The 25,092-nt window shown below is 47.7% G+C and overlaps 1 protein-coding gene across 7 annotated transcripts in view; it reads left to right on the top strand.

Moving 5' to 3' along the window:
- Window positions 1–24,215, top strand: part of BCOR (BCL6 corepressor) — an 83,323-nt gene extending 59,108 nt beyond the window's left edge. For 4 of the 7 annotated variants that reach the window (XM_075098184.1, XM_075098163.1, XM_075098180.1 and 1 more), the window contains 8 exons: window positions 348–701; window positions 6,172–6,500; window positions 6,831–7,100; window positions 12,814–12,980; window positions 20,116–20,261; window positions 21,460–21,537; window positions 21,747–21,897; window positions 23,078–24,215. In XM_075098184.1, the coding sequence (XP_074954285.1) occupies window positions 348–701; window positions 6,172–6,500; window positions 6,831–7,100; window positions 12,814–12,980; window positions 20,116–20,261; window positions 21,460–21,537; window positions 21,747–21,897; window positions 23,078–23,372 (1,790 nt within the window). In that variant the 3' untranslated portion in view covers window positions 23,373–24,215. The remainder of the gene's footprint in view (window positions 1–347; window positions 702–6,171; window positions 6,501–6,830; window positions 7,101–12,813; window positions 12,981–20,115; window positions 20,262–21,459; window positions 21,538–21,746; window positions 21,898–23,077) is intronic. The other 3 variants (XM_075098212.1, XM_075098202.1, XM_075098194.1) reach the window with 2 other exon arrangements.
- Window positions 24,216–25,092: the final 877 nt, after the last annotated feature.

Raw genomic sequence — 25,092 nt, 5'->3', positions numbered from 1 at the left:
CTTAATGTGTTTCCATTTTTGAACTTGATAGTTACTAATGTGAGCACTGTCATTTCACTTAAAATTATATATATGTATATATATGTATGTATATATATGTGTGTGTGTATATATATATATATATATGTATATATAAAAAACTTGGTATATAAGGGTAAAGCACTAGTCGTTGGACACTGTAGCCACAGCAGTGCAAGTTACTGTAGTGCATGTAACCCTTAATGAGCAAACCTTTAAAATGCATAGTGTGGTGGTAAAGCTGAGACTATATGCCCCGAAAGTGAAATGTAGCTTTTGTTTTAAGTTGAGGGGGCTTTTTGATTAATTTTTAGTTATTTTTCCATTAGATGACTGGCCTGAGAGGGAAATGACAAACAATTCCTCTAACCACTTAGAAGAGCCCAATTGTAATGAGGTGACCAACCTGAAGGTGTGCATTGAATTAACAGGGCTCCATCCCAAAAAGCAGCGTCACCTGCAGCATCTTAGGGAACTATGGGAGCAGCAGGTGTCACCAGAGAGATCCCCGTCCGGCAAGTTGGGCCGGCAAAGCAGGAAAGATTTAGCTGAGGCTGTTCAGCCAGAGGCCACTGCAAAGGTCAAAGACTTCACAGAAGAAAGGCACACCAAGAAAAGGTCAGAGGCCAAAAGCAATAGAAGTTGGTCTGAAGAGTCCCTCAAAACAAGTGACAATGAACAAGGTATGCAGAGACTACTAGGGAAACCAGACGGCTTTAGCATTTACAGTGACGCATGCTGCCACCGATGTTAAGGAGTTGTCAAGAGCTTTTTTGGTTTTTTTAAAAAGTTATATATATTTCTGTAGATGTCCATTTGTATAAGGACTGACACCTCCTTTTTAAGAATTGCACTGTAGCTGATATTTGGCAGACAAGAAAATGTGTTTCTGTGTGTGTGTGTGTAACTATGTGTTTGTGCGTGCGTGTGTGTGTGTGTGTTTTGGCTTTAAATACTCTTTCATAGATAACGTGAAGATGGAGTTTATGTCTCTAGAGGAGAGCTGGGGGGGCATACGATGGGGGCATGCTTCTGGGTGAGGGAGGGAGCAAACAGGCTGCTAGTTGGTGTAAGAGCGTTTAACCACACATAGGTTTTGAGGGGGTGTGACCCTCTGAAGCACCATCAGCACAGCTAGCAGTTCTTGATCTCGGGAACCCAACGCCTCCAGCACCCTCAGCACTGCTTGGTTTCCCTGCCTTTCCCAGGGCATATGCCCAAAAGCAAAGCTCATCTTCCTCCCAAAGAGGGTGCCTTGCTGGTTCATCCCAGGTATATGTCCTGTAAATCCCTGTGGCCCCACTCCCTGGCCCCTCAGCAGAGATCTTCCCAGAGGTTCTCTCCTAAGGGGTAGCTTCTTCAAAGCACATAAGCTTTCCCTGATTTGTTTCTGGTCACTTTTTTCCCTCTCACTCTGCTTCCTACTTTTCCTCATCCTCTCCCCATTTTCTGCCCATTCCCTTTCCTGGGGGACAGCCTGTGGAGGCAGTCTGCCGAATTTTCCTTTGGACAGACAGGCCACTCTCCTGTCTCCGCTGTCCTGAGACCCCGGGCACATTGTCTGCGCTGCTGCTTTTCCCCTTCCCTGCGATGTTTGCTGCTGTAGCTTGGTTGAGGACTGGTGGGGAACAGCAGCATGCAGCTCACGTGGCTGATCTCCCTCACCTCGTCGTGAATCCCCGTCTCCTCTGGGCACAGTGGAGAGCCGTTGTCTCCTCTTTTGGCTTTTCAGGTAAAAGGTTGCAAAGACTTTTCTTCCTTCCTCTTCTCCTCTTACCCCTTCAAGTCGTCTGCCTGCTTTTGAGGAAAGGCTGTTTCTGGGAGGGGGAGCTCCGGGTTGGACATTTGGGCTCCTTCCTCCTTCACAGACCTGGGAGCTTCATCAAACTGGTAGACATTCAGCCTCCAGCTGGCCTAACCTGTAGTCTAGCTGAGATTCCCTCAAAAGAGAGAAGCACGAGAAGAGTGGATCCTCTTGTTCCATGCCATGGAAAGGACCGAGTCCAGGTCATCCTGCAGCAGTGAGAGTTTTCCTGGGCAGCATCTCCAAAACAGGCAAAAGCATTGGCTTCCCTTCTGCCCTAAAGTTCCTCACCCGTCTTTCCCCTTGGTAGGTTTATCTGAGGGCAGAGAACTCCAAACTTTGGTGCTTATTGATGGGGAAGGTTCTCCAAAAGGATTCATGGAGCAGGAGATCAAAACTTAGTTTAAAAGGAACTTTCACTCTTAGTCCCTTGCTTCATGTGCTGCCTTGGCGAGCATGGTATCAGCTCAAACATCCCTGCCCATCACCTGCTCCCCTTTGTACTTTCAGAAGGAGATACCTTGTAGAGGTTAAACGAGGGTCGCAACAAGAAGACGCATTGTGTAAGGATGCTCTAGCTTTCCCCTGCAATGCCTCCCGCGGAAGTGACAGGCTTCTCTAACACATGACCTCAGGAGAGAAAAAGAGGTGGCTCCCGATTTATGCACCGTTCCCAAAGGCGTTCAGATTCAGTCACCCCATGGCTATGAAAAACCTTGTGGTTTTGCAAGGCAGTATAAAACCATAAACCTGACTAAATTACGCCTCATCATTCACTGTGCAGAGGCACTGGAGATTGTTCAGATCACTTTGCTGACACTCCTCCAGCCCCGTTGAAGTGGAAACCTTTGAATCTCCTTTTTCTTAGTTCACTAGCATGAGGACATTTTCCCCCGTTGTGTGACAGAGCATCCTCTGCGTGACAGTCGTGTGGGAACGGAGACTCCAGCTTGTCTTTCTTGTCCGGAACTAGTCCTCAAACTTTTCTTAAACAAGTAGATATTGTGAATACGAGAATATACCCTGTCGCTTGCAGCTTTTTTTTCACTCTGGGGCTGGGAACAGCTGTTCCTGGTGCGCAGGCACTGCTTGTGAACGTGGCAGTCTGCTGCTGGGAAGCTGGTTGTATCCCAAGAAGCGGGGTGTAACAGGGCATCGAGGTCTGCCCCTGCGCCCGTGAAGCTTTAGTCTAACAGCAGGATGATTTGTTGTCGCCTGTGCCTGCAGATCTCTGGGAAGACGAGAGGGTGCTGACTTCTGGGCTTGTTGCTCCAGTCGTGTTCAACCCGGGGTTTTAGCGTGGGAGGAATTATGCGTTGCATTGCAAGCTGCCACTGGGCTGTTGCCCCTCTGTCCCCCGGTTGGTGCCTGCTGGCTGCGTGACTAAGTGGTGGCTGCTGGAAGTGTTTCCCCGGTGGCTCTTCCGGCTGTCACCTCCTTGCAGCCTCACTTGTGGGTCAGAACCACGAAAGCCGGGATATGGCTCGCCTGAAATAATTCCAGGGCCCTGCCTCATCCCGCTCATGAGGTGACGTTGCCCATGCTGGCTCTCCAGCGTGCAGCAGATCCATGAGCGTGGGGATGCCTGCAACCTCAGGGCATCATGCCACTCACGCGGTCCTGTGGCCGAGGTGGGAACCACCTGGGGTCCCAGCTAAGCAATAATGTCTTGGCGCTGCCAGTGGCGCGGTCGCCAGCTCTTCCAACAGTCCCCCAGGGAGCTGCAGCCAGCCGCTCACCCGGCACGAAGAGAAAACCTGAGCGGTGTGGAAACAAAAGCCCCAAGGAGAGGAGCCGGGAGGATCTTGCCCACCAGGAAAGCTGCTGCTTGTCCCTCGGAGCTGCCTTGGGTTGCAGGCAGTGCGGCGGCTGCTGGCTTGGCAGGCAGGAGGAGGCAGCTGCCGGGGTGGGAGCTGAACAAGCGAGCATTCAGGTGACGCGGCAGCAGCTGCTTTTCCGCATGGACCTCTCTGCAGCCCGCTCCTGTGGGAAGGGAGGCAGGTCCGGCTCTGAGTCAGACTCGCCACAACCCACATCAGTTGGAGGCCTGGGTTTTTTTTGGGTTTTGTTTTTTTTTTTTTTTTCCCCATGGATATTTGGGGATATTCCTGCTCACTCTTGGTTTTCTTCTCCCTTCATGAATGTAGTGGTCAGAAAGACAGGGTGGGATTCCAGGATTAATCGGTTGCCTTTTTTCTGCCTGTGTGTCTTGCATTTCCCAGGCTGACGCTTGGCTTTTCCTGGATAGCGCTGGCCTCTTGCAACGCTATTGATCCTGAAGCTCCTGGGCATAGCGTTGCTGCTCCCCATCTCTTAGCTGCGGTGCACGCTTAGCTTGGTGCCTGCTGTCACCGCTGTGGAGGGTCGAAGTGGAGCACAGAGTTGATGTGGAGGTTGCAGGCTGGAGTATGTGTTTTTTGTGATAATAACTTCTGCTTTTAACACCTCAGCATCTCTGCATGGGAAAGCCTGCAGTTCTTTGAGATAGGCTTCCCTTCCTGTGTTTTTTTCTCCATCCTTTTGGTATTTCTGTCCTCCAGACCTCTGAGGTTTTTTCCATTCTATTCTAGTTTGTCTACATGCAGCAGTTTCTTACTTCCCTTTGCACTCACCAGATCTCATCGCTGCTGCTTTCCATCTTCACAATTTTTTTAGTTGGTGATTAAGTAGATAATGATGATACTTCTGTATTGGAATTGGGCTTTTCACGTGCTACTCCAATTAGGTTAGTTGGGAACAGGAGAATTAAAGACTCTTTACTTCGTGCTGTCTGCAGAGTTGGAAAGACAGCCTTGGATCTGTAGGCTCAGCCTACGACTAGGCGCCTTCCTTCAGGACTGCAAAGCCTAAAAAGCTTACTGGATTTTTGCTGAACAATCTGCACGTCGTGTGTCCCGTAAATTCCCTGACATCTGCTTGGCAAGCCATGGTATGCATCTTTTTCTAGAAAGTGGCTCGAAAGAACTGAGGGATTTCTGTTTTCATCCTTAATCTAGAAAGCCTTCTGCCAGTTGCTTTCACAGGTCTATTTACAGGAAGACAAAAGTGTGAAGCTGCCCACCAAGAGCATTCTAGATTTTATTTTCTTTTTCACCAACTGGCTCTGGATCGACCGTGTCTAAGTAAAGGTCTCTTCTCTGAGCAGCTGCCTTATTTGCTCCTGCCATCTCTTCTGTTCTGAAAGTAACGTCACTTCAGAGACTTCTTGGAGCAAAGGAGCCTCTTTCAAGTGCTCAGGGTTTTTTCCGCACCTTCCCTCGGTGGTGTGGTATTGTTTGGCTGAAGTGTCCCTTCCTTTCCAGCAACCTTTAATTTTTCTGCAGAGGAGTTGGTTCTGAGGTCACCTCAATTCTCTTCCCAAGGGAAATTCAGACTATAAAAAGTCAACTTTCCTGTCCTTGTTTTGTTGTAAACCTGCTTGTGCTCTGAAAAAAGAAAGTAACCATGCTTTTTGCATGTGGCCCAGATTGTGGGATCCATCTTGTTAGAGCTAACCCCCAGAGAAAACCCGGCCCTGCCAGTATCCTGCCATGGGCGGAGGAGCACTGGCCTTAGTTCCCCAGTGTCCCAGGGCTTTCTGGTCTCACAAAGACTCACTTCTGGATGGAGTCCTTGAGAAAACGCAGCCGATTGCTTTTCCTGCAAAATCCGTGCGCTTTTTGATGGAGGGTTTGCACCGGACTTCTGTAGGGACGGCTCCGTGAGCAGCCTTTCTTCTCTTGGTTTGTTCTTCAAGTAAAAATGCTGCTAAGGAGATGTTCCCCATCTTATTGCTGTCTTAGGGCTAAGCTCAACATTCCCCCTGTGCTGTCCCGTTAAGACCTCATCCGTGCTCCTGCCTCTCTTGCTTTCCCCTCCTCCCCCATCTTGGGCCACCCATGTATCTGCCCTGCCACCACACCTAGCCGAAGGCGGACAAGCCCGGCCGGGCCCAGGCTGCTGGAGGAGTTGGTTCCCCTTCAGATAAAGCAGTTCCAGGTAAGGAAGCGAGATTTTTTCCCCCAGCAAGGCAGCACAGTGGTGGCTTTCCACTCTGCCTGCGGTGGCTGGGCTGCGGCAGCACCAAGCTGGCACGGCATAGTGCGGCACTGTACGGCCTTCGCGGTGCTCCGGCACCCGGCACGGGGCATTTCATTTAGCCGTTTTTATCAGAGCGTTATAACCGTTAGTGTAACGTTAACTAGCGAGATGCTATTTACAATTTGAATGTGGAACGCTTAAAATATTAATGATTTGAAAATGTAATTGGTAGATCTCTTAAGCAGTCGAGGAGCTTGTGTTAAGTGCTAGCAATGTGTTTTTCCTTTTAACACACCATGCAACGTGTAATGCCTTTCCTTCCCATTTAGGCTTGCCCGTATTCCCAGTGTCTCCGCACATGAAGAGCCTTTCATCCACCAATGCAAACAGCAAAAGGCAGGCTCAGCCAAGCTGTACTCCAGCCTCGAGGTTGGCTGCCAAACAGCAGAAAATTAAAGAAAGCCGGAAGACAGATGGGCTGTACACAGACGAAGAGGAGGATTTCCAACATGCATCTCTGCTGCAGAAATACAGCGAGTGTGAGAAGCCATCAGGGAAACGTCAGTGTAAAACAAAACACTTGGCACTGCAGGAGAGGAGAAGGAGGTCATCTCTGACAGGGGATGACACCACAGATATCGAAAATGCTGAAGATAAGGTATCTTTATTTAGACTTAATTGTCCACCAGCTTCTCAGAAGGCAGAGCCAGCCTGCTTAAAACTAATGCGCTGTCATGCATGCAGGGTAGCCGGGATTGCATTCAAATTCATCTGTGGATGCTTTGCACATTTTGTATTCGCTTTTCTCAACCCGAGTTAAAGGCACTATTGCAGGGGGTGAGGAATTTTGCATTTAAAAGCTGTAGCAGGTCTTTCTGAAAACATTAAACAGGAGTAGAAAAGTGTAATTCTTTGCAGGCAAAATATAATCCCATCGCTGTGTTGTAAAAACGAGGATAAAAAAGCACCACAAAAATGGTTTTGACAGGTCACGATAATGAGGAAAGTCAGGAAGCGACCAGAGCCTACTTCAGACTGCGACTCCTCGCCAGCCAAGTCATACGAGCAGAAGCTGTATGATCGCCTGCAGCAGACTCCCTCATTGTTACCCACCTCACAGCCCTCGCAGCCTCCGATCGCAAGCCCCCCTCAGGAGACCACCCCGAGCCGGCCCATGCCTCCCGAAGCACGGAGGCTTATTGTCAATAAGAACGCGGGGGAAACGCTGCTGCAGCGGGCAGCACGCCTGGGGTACGAGGTAAGGGTCCCTCACCGCCCTGCGGGACGATGGCTTTTTTATTTCAAAAGTTAAAACCCTCTTTCCGGTTTTATAGATGGAAACGTTGAAAAGCAGCAGCTTTTGAGTTCGGTGGTTGAAATTTGCATTCCTGCTGCTTTCCCTTCCCCGGCGCTCCGGGTCTGGGGGCAGGTTGCTGTGGGAATGCGTCCCCACTGCGCTGGGTCAGCTGGCGGGGACGCAGGGTAAGCAGCATCCTGCGTGAATGAGCGATGGGTAAAGTTCGACGGCAACCCTTGTGTCTGTTGAAATACAAGCCATCTGCAAAGAGAATGAGTGTCCTTCTTTTTTATTATTTTATTTTTGGTAGTCTTTATGGTGCTCTTTAATGAGGTGTACAATTTTTGCTTTTGTTACTTGTGAAGAGTGTGTAGTTTAGGAGAAGGGTATTTTTTGTTGTTGTTCTTTTCTCCGAGGAGTATCTGGTATGTCACACAGGATGTAGCGCTTGGAGTGTCCTCTTGTGTGATCAGGTGCATCGTAGGAGCACTGTGTATGCTTTATGCTCACAGTCTGGAGCTGCTCGGCGTAGCTGGAACAATGTTGTCTAATGAAAGGGCCCCTCTGTTGCTACAAAAATCAGAAACCATGAATCCCCTAGCTCCGCTGTTTTGAGGCATGCTTTTATTGGGCAAATACGGGCATATAGGTGTGGGCATCATTGTTGCTCAACTGCAGATCTCACGAAGAGGTGTTTCACTGCAGAGAGCGATGGCTGCCTGCGGCGTAGCTGCAGGTTTGCCTTGGCGGTGAGAGGACCACTTGTGCCTCAGAGCTAGGCTTCCACCCTGCGTTGGAAGGGGGCATCAGCCCGGGCCTAGGTGGGGCCTGCCCAGCCTCAGGGGTTTGTAGAAGCCTCTAAATGCCTGTTGTATGGCTGGAGAGAGGCCTTCTCCAGCTCTGGTAGGCAGGGTTTGTTGAAAAGGTTTTGTTTACCCTAGACACACCCAGGGCATTTCAACTCTAGCTAGGAGGAGGAGAAGTGGTTGTTATAACGTTGCTATGGTAATCTCCACAATTTAAATGTTTTAATTTCCTACGGACCTAAAATTTCCGATGGATCCAAGATCAAAATGTGTTGTAGTGTGTGCTCCAAGCTATCGGAGTATATTTTCTTCCTTCACTGTGTCTGTCGGGGCGAGTACCGCTTGCATGTAGCAGGTTGCTGTGGGATGCTTGCACACTTTGCGTACTGTGCCCAGCACGCTCCGCTGAGCACAGCTCAATGGGAGCAGCTCCAAAACTTAGCGATCGGCTGAGGTCTTGCTCAAGCAGGAGCCGAGGGCTCTCTGTTTGCTTTGCTGATAGCAGGAGCTCTCTGCAGCATTGGGCGTTAACGGGCTGGTTGCAGAAGGCTGGGGATGCCTGGGCTCGCCAAGGTGGGGGTCCTAGGGCCCTGGGGTAACCTTGCGTGCTCGCCAAGCCTTCCCATTGTCAGCTGATAGGGGATTTTGATTTTCTGACTTGAATTCACCCAAAAGTTGGAGTGTACACCACATCTTAAATATTCTCATCCTTTGACTTGATCGTTTGGCCGACATTGGCGGTGCAGCAATGGGTCCTGTGTTGGCGGAGCGTGGGGAAGGAGAGCTGAGCAGGGCAGGAGGGGGGGCCCTGTCCATGCACTTACGGTGCCGCCAGGATCCAGCATCATCTGTGTCTTTCAAGGGTCTCAGTGGTGTCCAGGCTGTCTGGGCTTCATTTGCCCTGTGGTGAGCTATGATAGTTCGGTCAGCTGTGGAAGCTCTGTAGCTGTGGTGTTTTTCTTGCTAGCGACCAGACTACTGCAGTTAGTAGAAAGCTGAATTTCCTCTGACTCCAGAAAAATTAGAATGGTCGAGAAGTTACAAATTGCTCTATTAAAAAAAAAAAAATCTCAGTGGATCAAGGTAATTTGCTGGTCTGTGACCTGTAGCAGCTGCGCAAGTCTGTTTTCTGCCATCCCTGTTAGCGGGGCAGCAACCTTCGGTGGCTGCAGCGTGATGGCTGGGGGCTGATGCTGAAGTGGAAGTGCTGGAAGCTCACAGGCACATGGGGCTTCACATGGCTGCTGCGGTGGCAGCAGGCAGCCCTCTGACTCCTCGCCAGCCTGATGGCAGAGGTGGCGAATGAGTATGTGCCACTGGGGCTGTGGTTTGCGAAGGGACGCCAAGTGCCGGTGCAGGACTCGGAGCTGGAAGTAGCTGGCTCCACAGGGCACTGCTGAGCCCTGATGGCGGCAGGGATGTTGCGCTGGGGCAGAGCAGCACCAACAGCTCTGTCCTGAGGTGGGGTGGGCTCATGCCTGCCCTTGGCAGCCTGCGTGCCTGCTGTTGCAGCAGGAATGCCCGGTGGCTGTGTAGAGATCCCACCCCAAACCCAGAGGCAGCGCTGGCATGTTTGGCATGCAAAGGTGCTGGCAAGCTGTATATATCACTGCTGGACCTATGGGGAGCCCAAATGCTGCTAGCTCGGGTGCCTCTGCCCCACACTCAATTGCACAGTATGGATGTGCCCCAGATAGTTGCAGGAAGGAGGACACAAGTGGTTATGGTTTTGTGTGTAAAAGCATGGAATGTCGAAGGACAAATGCGGCTTGTGTCTGGTCAGATAAATTGCAGGGCCACAGCCAACAAGGCTACTTAAAGACAGTGCAGCAAATGGTCTTTGGCTCTGGAAATCCATATGGTCTGAGCAAAACCCTGCTGAAGCTGGTGGGAAGCTTTGCCTTTTCTTTGCTAGGCTTCTGCACCAGACCTTGCTTCATCAGGATGTTTGCAACCCATCCCAGGGTATGGGCGCTCTCGAAGCCATTCTGTTTTCCCCATTTGAAACAAACGACTTGAGATAATAGTAGTCTTAAAACTGTAATTTACTTTTTGTGAAGGGGGAATTATAGGGAGCGTGAAGTCTTTTTGGGAGAAAAATTACAAAAGGCTTGCGTAATGAATTTGATGGGTGAGGAAACACTGGCTGTCTTTGTGCAGCTTTTTGCTTTTTGGTGTGTGTCTGGACTTGGAAAGTTCTCTGGTGAATTTGGGATTAAATTGTGCCTGGGAAGGCAGTGCAATTGGAGGAATGTGTGGCGTGTGATAGGGATGGGGGAAAGATGGTGTGTGTTTCCAGGGGGTTTAGACACTCATGAAGACAGGGCTTATCCAGGCCAGGGGTAGGGGGTTTGCCCTGGGGTTGCCTCACATGAGGGTCTGGCCCTGGGTCCCCAGTGGCACCGCTGCAGGAACAGGAGCTCCTGAGCATTGTCCTGCCCTTGAACAGCTCCCCTGGGGCTCCGCACCCTGCCAGGGGACAAGGACAGCATCACCTCTGGGGCTCGGCAGGGTGCTGCAGGGAAGTGTTACAGCTCAGGTTATAATGCGTGGCCCGAGGGCCACCTTTTGAGGCTGGCTGGAAAGGAGCAGTGCTTCTTGGTGGCAGCATGCTTGCCCAGGGCATGGGGGATGAACGGTGGGATGCTGACCCCTTCTCTTGGAAAAGGGGTAGGAGCTGCTGCAGAACATGGGTGGGAGAGACTAAAGTGAAGGGCACCTCTTTGTAGATGAGGCTGGAGTGTGCATATTTGCATGCACCTTTTAACGTTGCTGTTTGCAATTTGGCTAACAAACTGCAGGCAGCAGAAGCGGCAGTGGCACATATCTTGGCTGGTGACGTGCTAGCTTGACTCTTCGGATTAACTGCGAGTGATTTTCAGATTGCTGGTTTAAACAGAGGACCTGCACAGACATTTAATTGCCCCGTGGCACTTTCTCAGCCTTCCTGTAACGTTAGCGAGAAATGCTTATGAAACCAAAAGTGTGTTTGTGGCACCACATGTTCCTGTATTCGGCAGTGATGGCTAATTTTTTTGCGAATTGAATAAATCATGTTAAAAAAAGTTAATGAGGCATTTAATTAATTAACAATGTAGAGTTTTATGGTCTTTATGGTTACATTTTGTGGTTAATGACATTCTTCTCATAGCCTCTTAACACAGAATTGCCTGACAAAATTAGCCTTTTCGTCCAGTAGTAGGTATTCCACCCTAGGACGAGCCTTTCCTTCTTACAAAAATAGATGAAAGGTGTTCTTTTATTTTGAGTTGCAGAATCTATTTTAAATGGTGACTGCATGCTAAAAGTGGAGCCGAATACGGCGGCTGCTTCTGCTACCTATATCCATCTGCTAATTTGCCAAGCAGGGTGGTCTGGTTTTGAGGGAAAATTCATACCTCTGGGGTATAATTTTCCACAGCCCTTTCTTACAGGCTTGAGCGAGTGCAGGGTAAAGAGCATCCGTTCCGGACTGAGTTTTGGCCTTCGGGCTGATTAGCAGGAACATTAAGAGCCCCTGTTGGGTGAGAGGCAGGACTGTGGGGGTACCAGGTTAAACCAGTGGGTGCATCAGGTGTAGGTGGTGGACTGCTCCGTCCCGGCGGCAGGTGAGGGGGATGCTCCGGCCCCTGGGACAGACAGTTCATTAGCTCCCTGCTTTAGCCTGGTTAGTGAGGGCCTGCTAAAAGAGCAGCTTCATGCTGTATCCTGGATACCAGCTCTCGGGTCAGGTATACCCAGAGCACAGATTATTGTGGGCTTTCTGGTAGATTTTGAAACAGGAAAAATAAATGCATTGTACCCAGCAGTTGTTTATTCTCTTGCTTTGGCAAAGCAAACACTCGCCCCCTCTACGCCATATCCTGCTTTGGGAGGATGTCATTCAGCCTTCAAGAGAAGCAAATGCAAAATTAATGGCTTGCCACTAATCTGGGAATGCGGGGGCTATTTTATACATGCAGCATTGCTTAGAAATATGTTGGTTTTATTGTTTCTTTTGCATCTGAGAGAAATTGAGGAAGGCTTGCACCATCCTAAATTTTTGGTTGAGTGATGGAGCAGTCATTGTTTCAAGGCCACAGAACAGCATAGAGCTGAGTCTGGCCTAGGCTCTCGACCGTGGTATATTTGACTGCAAGATGAATTGTGTTAAATTCACATGGCTTCCCATGGTGCTGGGCTCGTTATTGGAACCTGGCGCCTGGCTTTAGTTGTGCATGCAGAAAAACAGGGTGGGTGAAAATGGGATTTCCCTGATCTTGATAGAGTCGGGCTTTTTTTTTTGTTGTTGTTTGTTTGCCGGTAGCAAACCGTCCTTTGTGTGTCTTAAATGTGTTTTGTTTTGGGTCATGCGCTTTTTCTTTTTAAAATCAAACTGACGTGGGCTGTGCTGTTGTTGTGCTTGCAGAATTTTCTGCTCAAAAATGCAGTTGTAAGAGTAAAAACCTTCCTGCCAGCTTTACGCATGGAAGTTTTGAGAAGTGGAAAGCTGTGAGTTTTGTCTGCAAAATTTGCACGTTCCCCCTCTGTGATGATTCCTGACGTTGGGAGCTGCGGGAAGGTCCCTGCGGGGCATGGGGCTGTCTTGTGAGCTCTCTCTCGGAGCTCATGGTGCTGCTTCGCACAAGCAGGTCTGCTCATGGGAAGTCGTGGTCTCCGCTTTGTCTCCTGAAGAAGCAGGACTTTGAACAGTTTCCCTTTTTCTTTTTCTTTTGACTGAGCTGTCTCAAAGAGGGTAACATGGGCATATTGTAGGGGTTTTGTGTTTTGCCCTTTTCTCCCAACCCCCTTTTCCTTCAAGAAGAGAAATCTCTGCATCTCCGCAGCAAGAAATAACTCGATGCATCTTTTTTTCCTCCCATTTCCAGGAAGTGGTTCTGTATTGTTTGGAAAACAAGGTGTGTGATGTGAATCATCGTGACAACGCGGGTTACTGTGCCCTGCACGAGGCCTGTGCCAGAGGCTGGCTGAGCATCGTGCGGCATCTCCTCGAGTACGGGGCTGACGTCAACTGCAGCGCTCAGGATGGAACCAGGTTAGCAGCACCCCCAGCCCACCGTCGTGGGATGGGCACCACCGCCGGGCAGCGGTTTCCTCAGTCGCGATGGTGGGAAATAGCACCCCTTCCCTCTCTACTTCTTTATCCTCCCCTTGTCCCCCTCCCCATCCTGCAGGAAACCCCCCAGGTGGGTGACGTGCGGTGGCCTCCTTATTGCCGGTGCTTGGGCAGGAGCGTGGGGGACTGGGTGACCCCCGCTGCTCTCCCGTGAACAACGTGGTGGGGGCACACTTCTGTTGTGACTCGAGTTCGGCGTGATTTTTTTTTTCTTCTTCTTCGCCGGGAATTTTAATATGGTTGTTTTGTTTTTTTAAAGAGTTTGTGAAATTCCCAGCTGCCGGGCAGGAAGGAGTGATACTTGAGCTGCGGCCCTGCTCGTGTGTGCGTGCGCTCCAGGTCCTTTGAGCTGTGCCAAAAGAGCGGGCTTTGCCTTGTTAGCAGGGTTACTTGTAAGAGCACTTCAGGCTTTTGCGGCCGTTGGGTGTGCGAGTCCTATGTATGCTACATAAAAATGTTGTTTTGCTAAACTGTTAAACTGCTCATTTGATACTTCGGGATTTTTATTTTTTTTTAATCCCGAATTAGGCTTTTTTAGTTTCCTTCACTGAATAGTAGGGGTGCTTAGTTCCTGTGCTCGCAGGATAGATAGTGAGCTTTTTTTTTCTCTTTTTTTTTTTCCCCCTGTGGTTATAGAAATGCTGCTCACCATCTTTTTTAATCTTGTTGTGTATCTCCTAAAGCACCCCTTTGACCACCTCTGCGGGGCTGACCCCGGGGTAACTTTCATCAGCATATGCAGAACATTATCCAGTCTGTGCATTTTGGGGACAGGTCGCTTTGTATTCCACGAAGCTCCTGCAGCTTGTTATCTTTAAATGGTTTATCGCATTCACTATCACCATCCAAATAGCCAAGGAGGTAAAATTAGCATAACTAAGAGTCTGCCTCTTTTGTTTTTAAGCTCTTTATTTATTAACTTGGGAAGGGAGGAGTCAGGAAAACAAAAGTCCCAGGAGGACTGGTTAGGATGGTCCATTGGAAGTTCATGATGGTCAGTCGTTACCGGCCCATCATGGCTGAAAGGAAACATTTCTGAAGAAACGTTGAAACTCTGGCTGGATTGTCAGATTCCTTCTCCCTTTCCCACTTCTTTGTAAGAAGTCTCAGCTCTCCAGGCCAACAAAAGCCCCACATCTTCACTGTCTCCGGCAGCTTTGATACCTGACCTGTGCAACAGCGGGAGTTGCCGTAGAAAGAATCCTAAATTATTTTTGTCTCACTTGCTGGAATAACCTATATAGAAGATTAACCCCAGGAAGTTTCTGACCAGCCTTAATCACCGGCCAGTTCAGAGTCCACCTTGGATTTTGATTCACAGATGGAGCTGATTTTCAGGAAAGAAACTTGGCTTGTGTACCCTGAAGAGTTGTTTTTGGGAAAGTGCATTTTTGAAATGAACATCATAATGATCTGATCATAGACGGTAATGTCAGAACTCAGCTTGCGATCCCCTTTCTTTTCTGATGGCAGACTTATTTTTTGTTTGAAAAGCTGCCCAACAGACAGTGTGAATCCAAAACACATCTAATATACAGATGAAAGGTGGTCTCGCTGCCCCGAGTTGGATAGGACAGAGAACAGAAGCTTCCGTAAGGAACAACTTCTGATCGGTGTTATCCCCTGCCTTTTGGTAGGGCCAGACTCCTGTGTCTCTGTAGAGTAAATCATGAGACATTCATAAGACAAATCCCATTTCTCTCTTGAAGCCTCAATAAGTCTTTCTGCTTTACACTTTGAGGAGGAAAGAAGTGTCAGTCTTCCCCAGCTGTGTGGCTTTTTAAATTCAAAATCCTGAACACGTTCACCCTTGGAGAGATATTAAAATCTTAAAACCAAAAAACCCCAAACAAACACACCACCAAAGACATCTCCCTCTCCCCTGCTTTTTTAACTGCACTGAAAATGCCTTGTTGCCCCCTCTGCCACCTCACAAGCCCACTAGCCAAAGATATTTTCAGATCGTGCTGGAAGTTGTCAAGTCTCCAGGCAGTAGCGGTGGATGTGTTTAGTTCTGTTCAGCCAGTTAACGTTAAATCCACACAGAGGAGTGATGCAGCTGCACGAGCTGTGATGTAACTGCCTACGCTGTATTTGTTAGCGTGGCAGCCTGGGGTGTCACTTGGATCCCAGCTGCCTGAAGCTTCGGTCTGCGTTACTTAATGCCTGATGCCTGTGTAGCCAACTTTTTGGAGGACACCCTCTGAAGAGTTGTTAAAAGTGAGGATATGGCTTCGCTCTGAACAAAATGTCCGTATGAACGTGAAGGACGTAGGAGAGTTCTGCAAAGTCTGGGCATCTCTCCTTTCGGCCCTGTCTGAAGTGCTGTAGGTGCTCCGATCAATGTGGTGGTTTTGCATGTGTGTGTTTAAGTTTTGAAAGCGAAGCAAAGACCTGAGCCTCTTGCTTTGGTGTTGCCTTTTACGTACACGCAGCCAGTCTGTCGTGAGTTCAGTAGATAAGGTTGGCTTTCAGGCTCTGGTTTCTGATACTATCAGAGAAATCTTGGTGAAGCCAAAACCAGACAAGTGCCAGACTGTAGGCAGGGCAATGAGGTGGTGGCGTTTGGAGGGTGTGGGTACATTTTGGGGTGGGGGCAGGTATGGTGCGGTCCTTCCCTTCACCCTCAGCTCAGCACTGGGGCTCTGCCTGTGCACCTACTGCTGCCTGCAGCCCACGGTGTGCCTCTGTCTGCCCTGTTCACAGGGCATCTGGCTGGGCTAAATACTTCTGTTTTTTCCCTTAAATTCCATGCTGGTGATGGCTCTCCAAATGCAGCGCCTGCAGACCCTGAGTACACAAGCACTCTGTGGCTGAATTAGTAGCTAATCAAAGATTATTGTAGAAGGAGGCGAGATCTTTTAAGACCTGTCTCAGAGGTGTCACAGTCACTAAGGGCTCTTAATCGTCTTACCTATAAATAATAATAGACCGTGCTTAAGAGGTGAGCGCTTTCCTTCCCTGACAGGACCCCAGTAAGTGCAGTAGCTCAACAAGGGGCGTGTGACAACCACTTCCTGGCATTAGCAAGGATGGTTGCAGGTGTATTTGGCCTTATCTCCTTGTTCCTCTCCTCTTACCTCCACAGCATGCCCTAGCTGAACGGGCACCCGCTCTAAAAACAAAGGCACATGCCAAAAATACAGGCATCTCCTGCCTATTAGCGAGTCCTCTCCGTTGCTTCGGAGTCTGCTTGCTAGATTCACTCTTCGCAGCCAGTTTTGCAACCTTCTTGCTGGCAGCTGATGAGCTCAGCATTTTTTATTTTTTCCCTGGGAGGCCCATGCCAAGATGGCTCTCTTCCTGCATCCTTTCAGCTGGTCTTGGCAGAGCGATACCCTCCAGCAGCTAATTGCGTTAAAGAAGAGGCTGCCGGCGGAGCTGCCCTCCTGCAACTTGTGCCTTGCCTCTTCTGTGGGGCAGCGTTGCGTAATAGAGTAGATGGACATAAAAATAAAATGCCAAGATACGGTATTGCTCGGCAAGTTACAAGACCTCTTATTGCAGCGAGGAAAATTCTGATGGTGCCTGAAAGGCTGAGAGCAAACCCTGACTGGGCTAAATAGTTTATAATTTTGGTGGTGGAATGATAAACCCCCAGTGAAATGTTTTCCTAACTCTAGTAGTGGTAAAAATAGTAGGAAGAATTCGACAGTACACAAGAGAGGGTTGAGATGTGTGTCTCCTGTAGGATATTGCAGCTCTCAAATGTCCCCAGATCCTTCTGGGGCCTTTCTAAGGGTTTGTTTTAGAAATAAGCTGTACTACCCATTAGGGGTAGAGAGTGTTTATTTCCACGGTGCTCAAGGCGGAAAAGATTATATGGGCAAAGCAGCCCAGGAGAGGACTCCCAGGGATCATTTTTTCACATCTGAAAAAGTTGCCGACTCCGGTAGTCACTTTTGTGTTCTACAAAGAGGATGGTTAAACTCTGCCAAGACTGGAAAATACTCCCTCCTCTGCCAGTCCTGGTGGGAGAAGCAAACATGAGTAGCTGTGTCTTTGCATTGTCCCACTCGTGAGCTTGCCAAGAAGCTGTGCTAGCCAGTAAAAGAGTCTGTCAGTGCTCTGTTATTGCCTTCCCCCCCCCCCCCCCCCGCCTTATCTGTGGTGCATGTCCTTTTTTTTTTCCTGCCCTCCCCGCCAGGGTTCTCTTTCCTCCCTTCACTTCCTTCTATTTATTGTTCTTCCTCCTCTGTGTGGCTTTACTGTGCCTTTCCTTCCCCTTGCCTCTATGAAGTCCACTCTCATGCCCGGGGTGGCCTCCCTGTACTCCGGCAGGCGACAAAGATGAATCTGTCTGTCCTGCTGCCTCCCCTGATGCCTCCTCCTGCTGCCTCTGCCCTGTCTGCACTGCTGTGCTGGGCTGAGTGACCTATGGAAAGGGAGAGGGGGTCCCATCCTGGGGTTACAGGCCATGCACTGCAATTTTTCCTTCCTGGGGAATGCCCAGGTGCCCTTTAATAAACTCGTCCGTGTGTCATTAAATTGATTGAAACATTGGGCAATGATTTAGATGCTGTTTTTAATAAGTTAAGGGATCACCTTGAATTCATTACTGCTTCAAAAGCCACTTAGGTAAATCAGTTTGGAAAAAAATAAAAAAAAACAAACAGGAAAACCCACAAACCAATAAACCCCCAAACCACCCCCCCGCCCCCCGCCCCCCAAACCAGAAAATCCTAATTTTAAAATAAAATGGAAACCAGTTCAAAATTAAAGGCTCCAATAAAGTGAGGGAGTGGGGGAGAAAAAGCGTCCCCGGCATTTGGCAGCAGCCATAACTCTCATCTGTTCCTGGTGCTCATTGCCAGACTTTGAGCCAGGGATGCTTCATGCCCAGCGGGTGACAGGAGGGTTTGCAGCAAGGCTGACCTTTCCCGCTATAGATGCTCGGGGTGTCACGACCCAACAGCTTAGGCCTCAGATGCTTGCTGACAGCCAGAAACACCCGATACTTGTTTAGCCTCTGTGTCAGCACCCCTATTATTTGTTACCTCTTGTGTTGTATCGCCTGGGATGTTTAGCGCCGGCCAGGTCCTGGATGCGCTGGGTGCTGCGTAGGGGCGCGATGCTGCGGCAGTCCCTGTGCGGAAGCACTGAAGTCGGTAGGTGGAGGTGGGAGGGTGAGGCTTGCGGAGGACCCTGGGAATGCTGGCTTCTCCAGCGCCGACTGTCTCAGGGGCGTCAGGTAGTTTCAATGTTATGTTAGAGACTTCCCTGAGAAATTGAGAAAAGGATATCTGGCCTTTTGCAAGTGATCCTCGCGGACCTCTCTGGTCTTCAAATTTGAAACTGGCTTTCCAGAGAGTGGCGTGTCAGGCTTTGAAGGCACGCAGCTGTTGTGCTGTCTGGTGCTAGGGTTCTGAGGGGCGTCGTGAGCTGAACTGAGGTCTGCATTCAGCAGCTCAAGGATCACCTGCTTGTTCACAGTGTTAGTGGCGTGGGGTGTGCAGGGGGCAGGCGGTGCAGGATGAGCCCTCTTTCCATAGGGAATGAGCCTCAGACTCTTCAAGTGCACCTCGTCATGTAATTATAACATGCATGTATCAAAATCGCATACAGCTTTCCAGCTAGATGGGGCAAGCGAGAGCACTTCACGTGTGACAGATGTTAATCACCCTAAGTCACAGCCTGCTGGAAAGTGCTGGAAAGGATTAAACACACCTGGAACATACTTCTTTTTGAGGTGGATCAGAGTCGCCCTCCCACCAGCAGCACTGCGTAATGGGTAGGAAAACGGTGGTGTGTGTTCCTCTTCTGACTGGTTTGAGCTCCCTCTCTGCTGCCTTGAGCTCACACGGATGCCAGCCCATACCAAAGCGGTGGCAACACAGAGGGGACATTGTGGCGTGTGGCAGAAGGCGTGGTGGGACGTGGCCTCTTCACCGGGGGGAGTTTCAGCCCTAGTTTGTTAGCTGAGAGTTGCTTGGCACAATTGGTGGACGGAGTTGAGGGGTTTGCTTGCCTGTGCTTCTGGATGACTTCTCCTTGTAACATCGTTCTGAAAGCTTTCCAGGAAGGCAGTATGTGATCCTAGTTAAAGTCCTTCCTTAGTGCTCTTGTCTTTTAATACATCTGTTTGAGAACTTGAAAGCCTCGTTGGTGGGCAGCGGTGTTGACAACCTAAAGGAGGAGGAGTGTGGAGTTCAGCTGAACTGCCATGGTTGGTGGCCATTGCATTTGGCTCCCCTTTCAGTTCCCTGCTCATCACCGTCTCAGGAAAAGATGGGATTTTAACACGTCTTCATTAGTCTGAAGGGTAATATGTTCTACTTCCAGACACCTCGCCTTTACGTATGATCAAATTTAAAGGCAAAAGTTAATGCGATTTATAATTAGCAATAAGGAATTCTAAACCTGGAATTGCAGGCACGTCTATTAATGAATAATCCTTCTGTAGGCTCACAAAAATCTATGTCTGAGCTTGTATAGATTGCTCGTGCCGCGTAAAATGCGTTAACTTCTGGGCAGACTAAACTTAGAATAACGTGTTTTTCTATTCTCCAAGTAGAAGGGTTGAATTATGCTGCAAATGTATTTGCAAGTACTATTTAAAGAGGATATAGCGTGGAAGTTTAATTCCCAGCAAATTTTCATAACTTATTTCTGTGTACATAATTTAGGAGCTTTGGGTACCTGATTTCTGTGCTTGCCCAGGGGCAGGCTGAATGAGGCCTTACTCCACAACACGCTGCTAAACTGGCAGAGATTTGGAACAGTGGAGTGACTTGCTGCAAAATTATGTTTGTGAGGCTTCCTGCAAACTCCTGCTTTCTGTTACAGGGGTGTGTTTATTTTACTGGCCCTTGAAATATGTACAGCAATGAATAGACATAATAGAAATATCAGCCCCAAGCAGTCTGACTGTGAAAAAGCAAGAGGGGAGGGGATGATGTGCAAGTAAAATCGACAATGAGATGATTGGCAGCTGTATTAATAGTGTTACCTTCTATAAATAACTTTGATCTAAAGTCAGAAGTTTCTTGTCAAACACATTCGCATAATACTATTGAGTCAAAAGGTAATGCCGTGACCTTTTTTATTTCCCCAGACCAATCCATGATGCGGTCGAAAATGATCACTTGGAAATTGTCCGCCTGTTACTGTCTTACGGTGCTGATCCAACGCTTGCAACCTACTCTGGGAGGACCATCGTGAAAATGACCCACAGTGAGCTCATGGAGACCTTCCTCACAGGTGCGTGGCCACATCGCTTGGGGCTCTGCTGGTCGTGGCAGATGGGGGGACGGTCTCTGGCCCCCCAAAGTCCCTGCTGCTGAACGAGGGTGGCTCCATGCTGAGGAGCATTAGGGTAGGCTGCAGTAGCTCCTCCTCTGCCTGTAAAAACCCAGCCGCTGCAGGTGAGAAGCGTAGCCGTGCGTGGGGGCTCCTTCTAATTGACACTTTTAATAAGTCGTAAGGATTATGCCACTATCGGATTTGATAGGTAGGAGGTCAGCGGGCTGTTTCGGTGCCTTCATTTTTCTGCTTGAAATGAAAATAAGGAACTTGCCAAATTGAATAGCTGTTCGTTAAATGTAATCACGTTTTCCCATGGTTTTGCTTTTTATCCTCCTTGTACTTGTCTTTTTGCAAGTTCTGCCTCATTTTATATCTGAAATGCTGTAAAACTGTGTTAAATGCTCTTGTCTTTAAACATGTTCATGTTCTAACATGGTTTCAGGTTTTTTTTTCTTGTTAGTTTTGGATAAAGACACTTGCATTCCCTAATAGCTTTACATCTGAAAATGTTTGCAGTGTTCACAGTCAATGCGTTTAAGTACTCAGCCGCTTACCTGTTTAAATGGTGCAGTGTAGAAAGTGCATAGGTGTGTCAGGACTCCAGTAAAGTCCAGTGTCTTGGACTTCTTAGCATCTTGAATCCCAGTATCGTTTCATCAACTGAACTAGCCAATCTCCCAAATCACGTCTGTAGGAAAGAATTGCATCTTCTGAACATATCTGTGTGGAAAAACCTTTTCCATCAGTTTCTCTGGGGCCACTGTTTCACCCCCAAGTTGGTGTCCAGAATAATTGTGCAGGCTAAAAAGTGTGCTACATCCTGCCTTTCACGAGAACAAAACGCCACACTCAGTTATTGAAGCTTAAGGTTGGGTCTGTCCCTCTTAAACTGTGGGTGATTATTTGATGTGGTGGGTCATTATTTGATGCAATGGGAGAAGGGATGCAGGAGAAAAGCAAATTCCAGGAATATTTGTGAGAATGATGTATGTATATGCTGTTTTTGTAGCATGTGCATCAGGAATATGGCGTGGGTTTTATTTGATGGAAGGTATGGAGGATGCATAGTGAGACTGTATGACACACAGTCTGCTAAACTTGCCAGCTTTTTGTTCTCATCAGTATGTTTTTGTTGTTGTTTTTTCCTCTCCAGAGTATTTAACTGACCTGCAAGGTCGCAGTGTTGATGACCCTGGTTTGTACTGGGATTTCTATGGCAGCTCTGTGTGCGGTGAGCAAATGTTACCCTTTATTTCTCTGTATGTGGAGACTTTCAAAACATGCGGCACGTGGGGGTGGGGGCCGTTTTGTTTTTATGGTGGAGGAAGCTAGGAAGGAAGCAAACTGGTTTTATTTATAGTTCACATTATTGGAAGAAAAAGCAAGACCTGCAACAGTCTCTTCAGTGCTGACTTGGCACCTTTATTCAATTTTATTTAGATCCAAAAGATGAATCTGGATTTGACATCTTGGCAAATCCGCCCAGCCCAGGTGATGAAGATGAAGATGGCTTTAGCGATGTGTTTGAATTTGAATTTTCGGATGAACCTCCCTTGCCATGTTACAACATTCAAGTGTGTCTCTCTCAGGGGTAAGAACAAACACAGGTTTTGGGGTAAAAATAGCTGAGACGATCTGCTTGGGATGACGGCAGTTTGTGTCCGTGGGGAAAAGTGTTTGCATTTATCTAATGTAAATGAGAGAGCAATACTGTAATTGCTGGGCTCTTTAGAAATAAGCTAATAGGAGGGGAGGGGAGGGGGGGAGGCTGACTTGTCAGCGCTGTGTTTTGAGGGCCATACTCCCAAGTGGGGACGAGTGACGCTTGAACACAAATTCCTTCCTTCATCCCAGGCAGGCACCTTGGTATAACGTCCAAAAATCAAAGTGCTTCTAGCACTTAAATTTGGATATCATGTTTGTAAGGCGTTCTCAATTTTGTTTAATGGGCTTTTCTGTTTTGCTGAGTGGACGTGCTTTTGTGGATGACGAAATGACACCGTTACTGCTGTTCTAGACTTTGCAGCAAAATTGGTTCAAAGCTCTGAACTGGATTAAACAAATAAGCATCTTACGGAACTTATGGTACTTAATAATAAGCAAAGACGTGGAAAGTTTTATTATCTATTATATTCAAGATATAAAGTACCTTCGTAAACAGCTACTGTTTGTCATTTGCACCAGTTTGGATGACAGCTGTGGGAAAAATAGTTTTAAATATTAATCATGCAGGAGTGCGGGTGTTAGTGTGTTTTTATTATTTGGGTAATGGGTATAACTTAAGTTCTCTGAAGTGGACAAGTACAAAGATTGAACTAAAAAACTGTATTCTTAATCTGAGAGAAACAACCCTCTGTTGACTTGTATTTATTATTGGCATCTCTGGAAGTCAGAGGTGCTGAAATTTCTGGTTGTAACTGTAAGCCGTCTCCTGACTTGCTCGGTGAGAGTCAGGCTCAGCCAGGCGAACCTTTGACCGTGTGAGCAGCCGTCAGGATGGCTGCTGACCTGCGCGGACGCTGATGAGCTCTGTGGGCTCCAGCGCCCCTGCATGCCTGATCCCCCTCCTTCCCCAAAGCTGTGAGCAGCAGTAGTATGAGTAAACATGTACGCGCCTGCACATCTGTCATATTTGTCCCCCTGGGCAATGGCCTTGATTTCAGGGGGGTTGTTTGTGTGGGAGGGTTTCTCACACAGCAATGTGGTGAAGAGTCAAGAAGCCCGTGACTTAATGTCAGTTATTGGAGCCTGTTTCTCCTTCGCTTCCACAGACCACGAAACTGGCTTTTGCTCTCGGACGTGGTGAAGAGGCTAAAAATGTCATCTCGCATCTTCCGCTGCAACTTCCCCAATCTGGAAGTTGTCACCATCACGGAGGCAGAGTTTTACAAACAGACTTCCCTCAGCCAGTTGTTCTCTTGTGCTACGGACCTTGAAGCTTTTAACCCAGAGAGCAAAGAGCTGTTGGACTTGGTAGAGTTTACAAGCGAACTCAAGACTTTGCTCGGCTCCTCGCTTCACTGGTTGCATCCGCACGAGGACCCTCCCTTCGACATCCTCTGGTGAACCATCAGGCCATTTAATGTACAGTGCTCTATACAGTTACTTCTTTATGTATATGTGTTCAAATGCAATTGTTTCTGTAAAGAAAGGACACTATTAAATATGAAAATATCTTTCCTTTATATAAGAGATCTGAATTCCAGTTGGATGGATTTTGGAAGAATTTTTTTTTAACTTCAATCAGTTTTTACAAAATTCTTATATAATGTTTCTTTAAATGCACACAGGCTTTGGGATAAGTTTGTTATTACCCGGAATACATTTTTTTTTAAAAAAAAAAAGAACACACCCACACATTGACTTTGTTTCATACAAAGCACTGATTACACAGGACGTACTTTTTCTAGGTGATGTGATCAAAGTCATGTGGCTTGTTTGGGAGATAGAATTCAGTAAGGCACTTGGTGATATTATTTTTGGTTTTTTGTTTACAGAATTACCTGCTTTGGCCAGGTAAGCACTATTGAATATAATTCAATAGTTTGTAATATAAATTAAACCATATCCATACGCATCAACTAATTGTAAGAACTTTTATATCCTAATTTAAAAGCTGTGAAATTTAGTTTTCACACATCAAACCGGATTGTTTATATATGTTTAAACATTTTATGCTCTTTATTTAAAGAAGACTTTGAACTATTTTTTCTGTACCTTGTAAAATATTGAAAAACTAACATATGTTGAAGTTGCTTGAAACTGTACATAAACTAAATTTTCTGAATTGTGTGTTTATGTTTGAGATCTGTGTTTTAACTTTGTAAGTAAATCTCCTGCCTTTGTATTTATATTTTACAAAAATTTTCTTAAAGGCAATAAAACTGTTGAGAAATGAAGAGGCTAAAATGACTCCCATTATTTCCATGCCTGGTTGTGAAATGAGCTCCGACTCATTAATGTTTATGAAAGGAGGCTCCACGAGCGGTTCCTGAAGCGGAGCAGAGCTGGCCCAGGTGCCGGCGAGCAGCTGATGAAATCTGAGGTAGAATCTGCATCGTCTTTCTACATTCAAGGTTACAAGAAAACATTGGGCGGGAGCCTTTTGTGGGACAGAGGTTTAAAAGCGGTATTCACAATACTTTCTGCATTGCCTTTTAGTTAAAATTGTGAATAGGTTCTATTATTTTTCCTCCTTTGTCATCATTTTAAGTTGAATTGACTGAATTCTCTTTTCAGTGATGTCTGCAGAGGGGAGGGAAATAGTACCAGGGTAAATGCTTCAGTTTTAATGCGGAGCATAAAGGCTATGAGCATCCTTTGGGGCGATCTGAAGGGATGGTGAACAGAATGTCTCTTCCACACAGATTGGGAACTTGCATCTTAAGAGGCTGGACTGCCAGGGCTTGGGCAGGCCCACTCTTAAGGGTCTGGGTCTGCCTTTCCCCTGCAGAAAGAAGTTCATGCTGTGAACCCAAAGTTTGAGTTTTGCTTTGGGGCTGTTTTAAATACCAGTATGTCCTGTGATGGCCAAATGCTTCAGCTGAGACATTTAAATGGTGCTGCTCTTCTGATGAGGGCCAGGACACCCACCAAAAGGGTCTCGAGCAGAGCACCTCGTCCGTCAGAGAAAAGCATCTGCGAAAGAGTTTCTCCCTCTGGAGCAGTGAGGCTCGGAGGTTTTGATTAATGAACAGTGTTCTGCAGCTTAAATCTCTCGCTCTTGGGGGAGCTTAAGAAAGGGTGTGAATTACCCTGTCCTGAAGGTAAGGGAGAATGACGCCTC

This window comes from Phalacrocorax aristotelis, chromosome 1 (genome assembly GCF_949628215.1).
Source record: "Phalacrocorax aristotelis chromosome 1, bGulAri2.1, whole genome shotgun sequence".
Lineage (NCBI taxonomy): Eukaryota > Metazoa > Chordata > Aves > Suliformes > Phalacrocoracidae > Phalacrocorax > Phalacrocorax aristotelis.
This window is presented reverse-complemented; position numbering and strand designations above follow the sequence as displayed.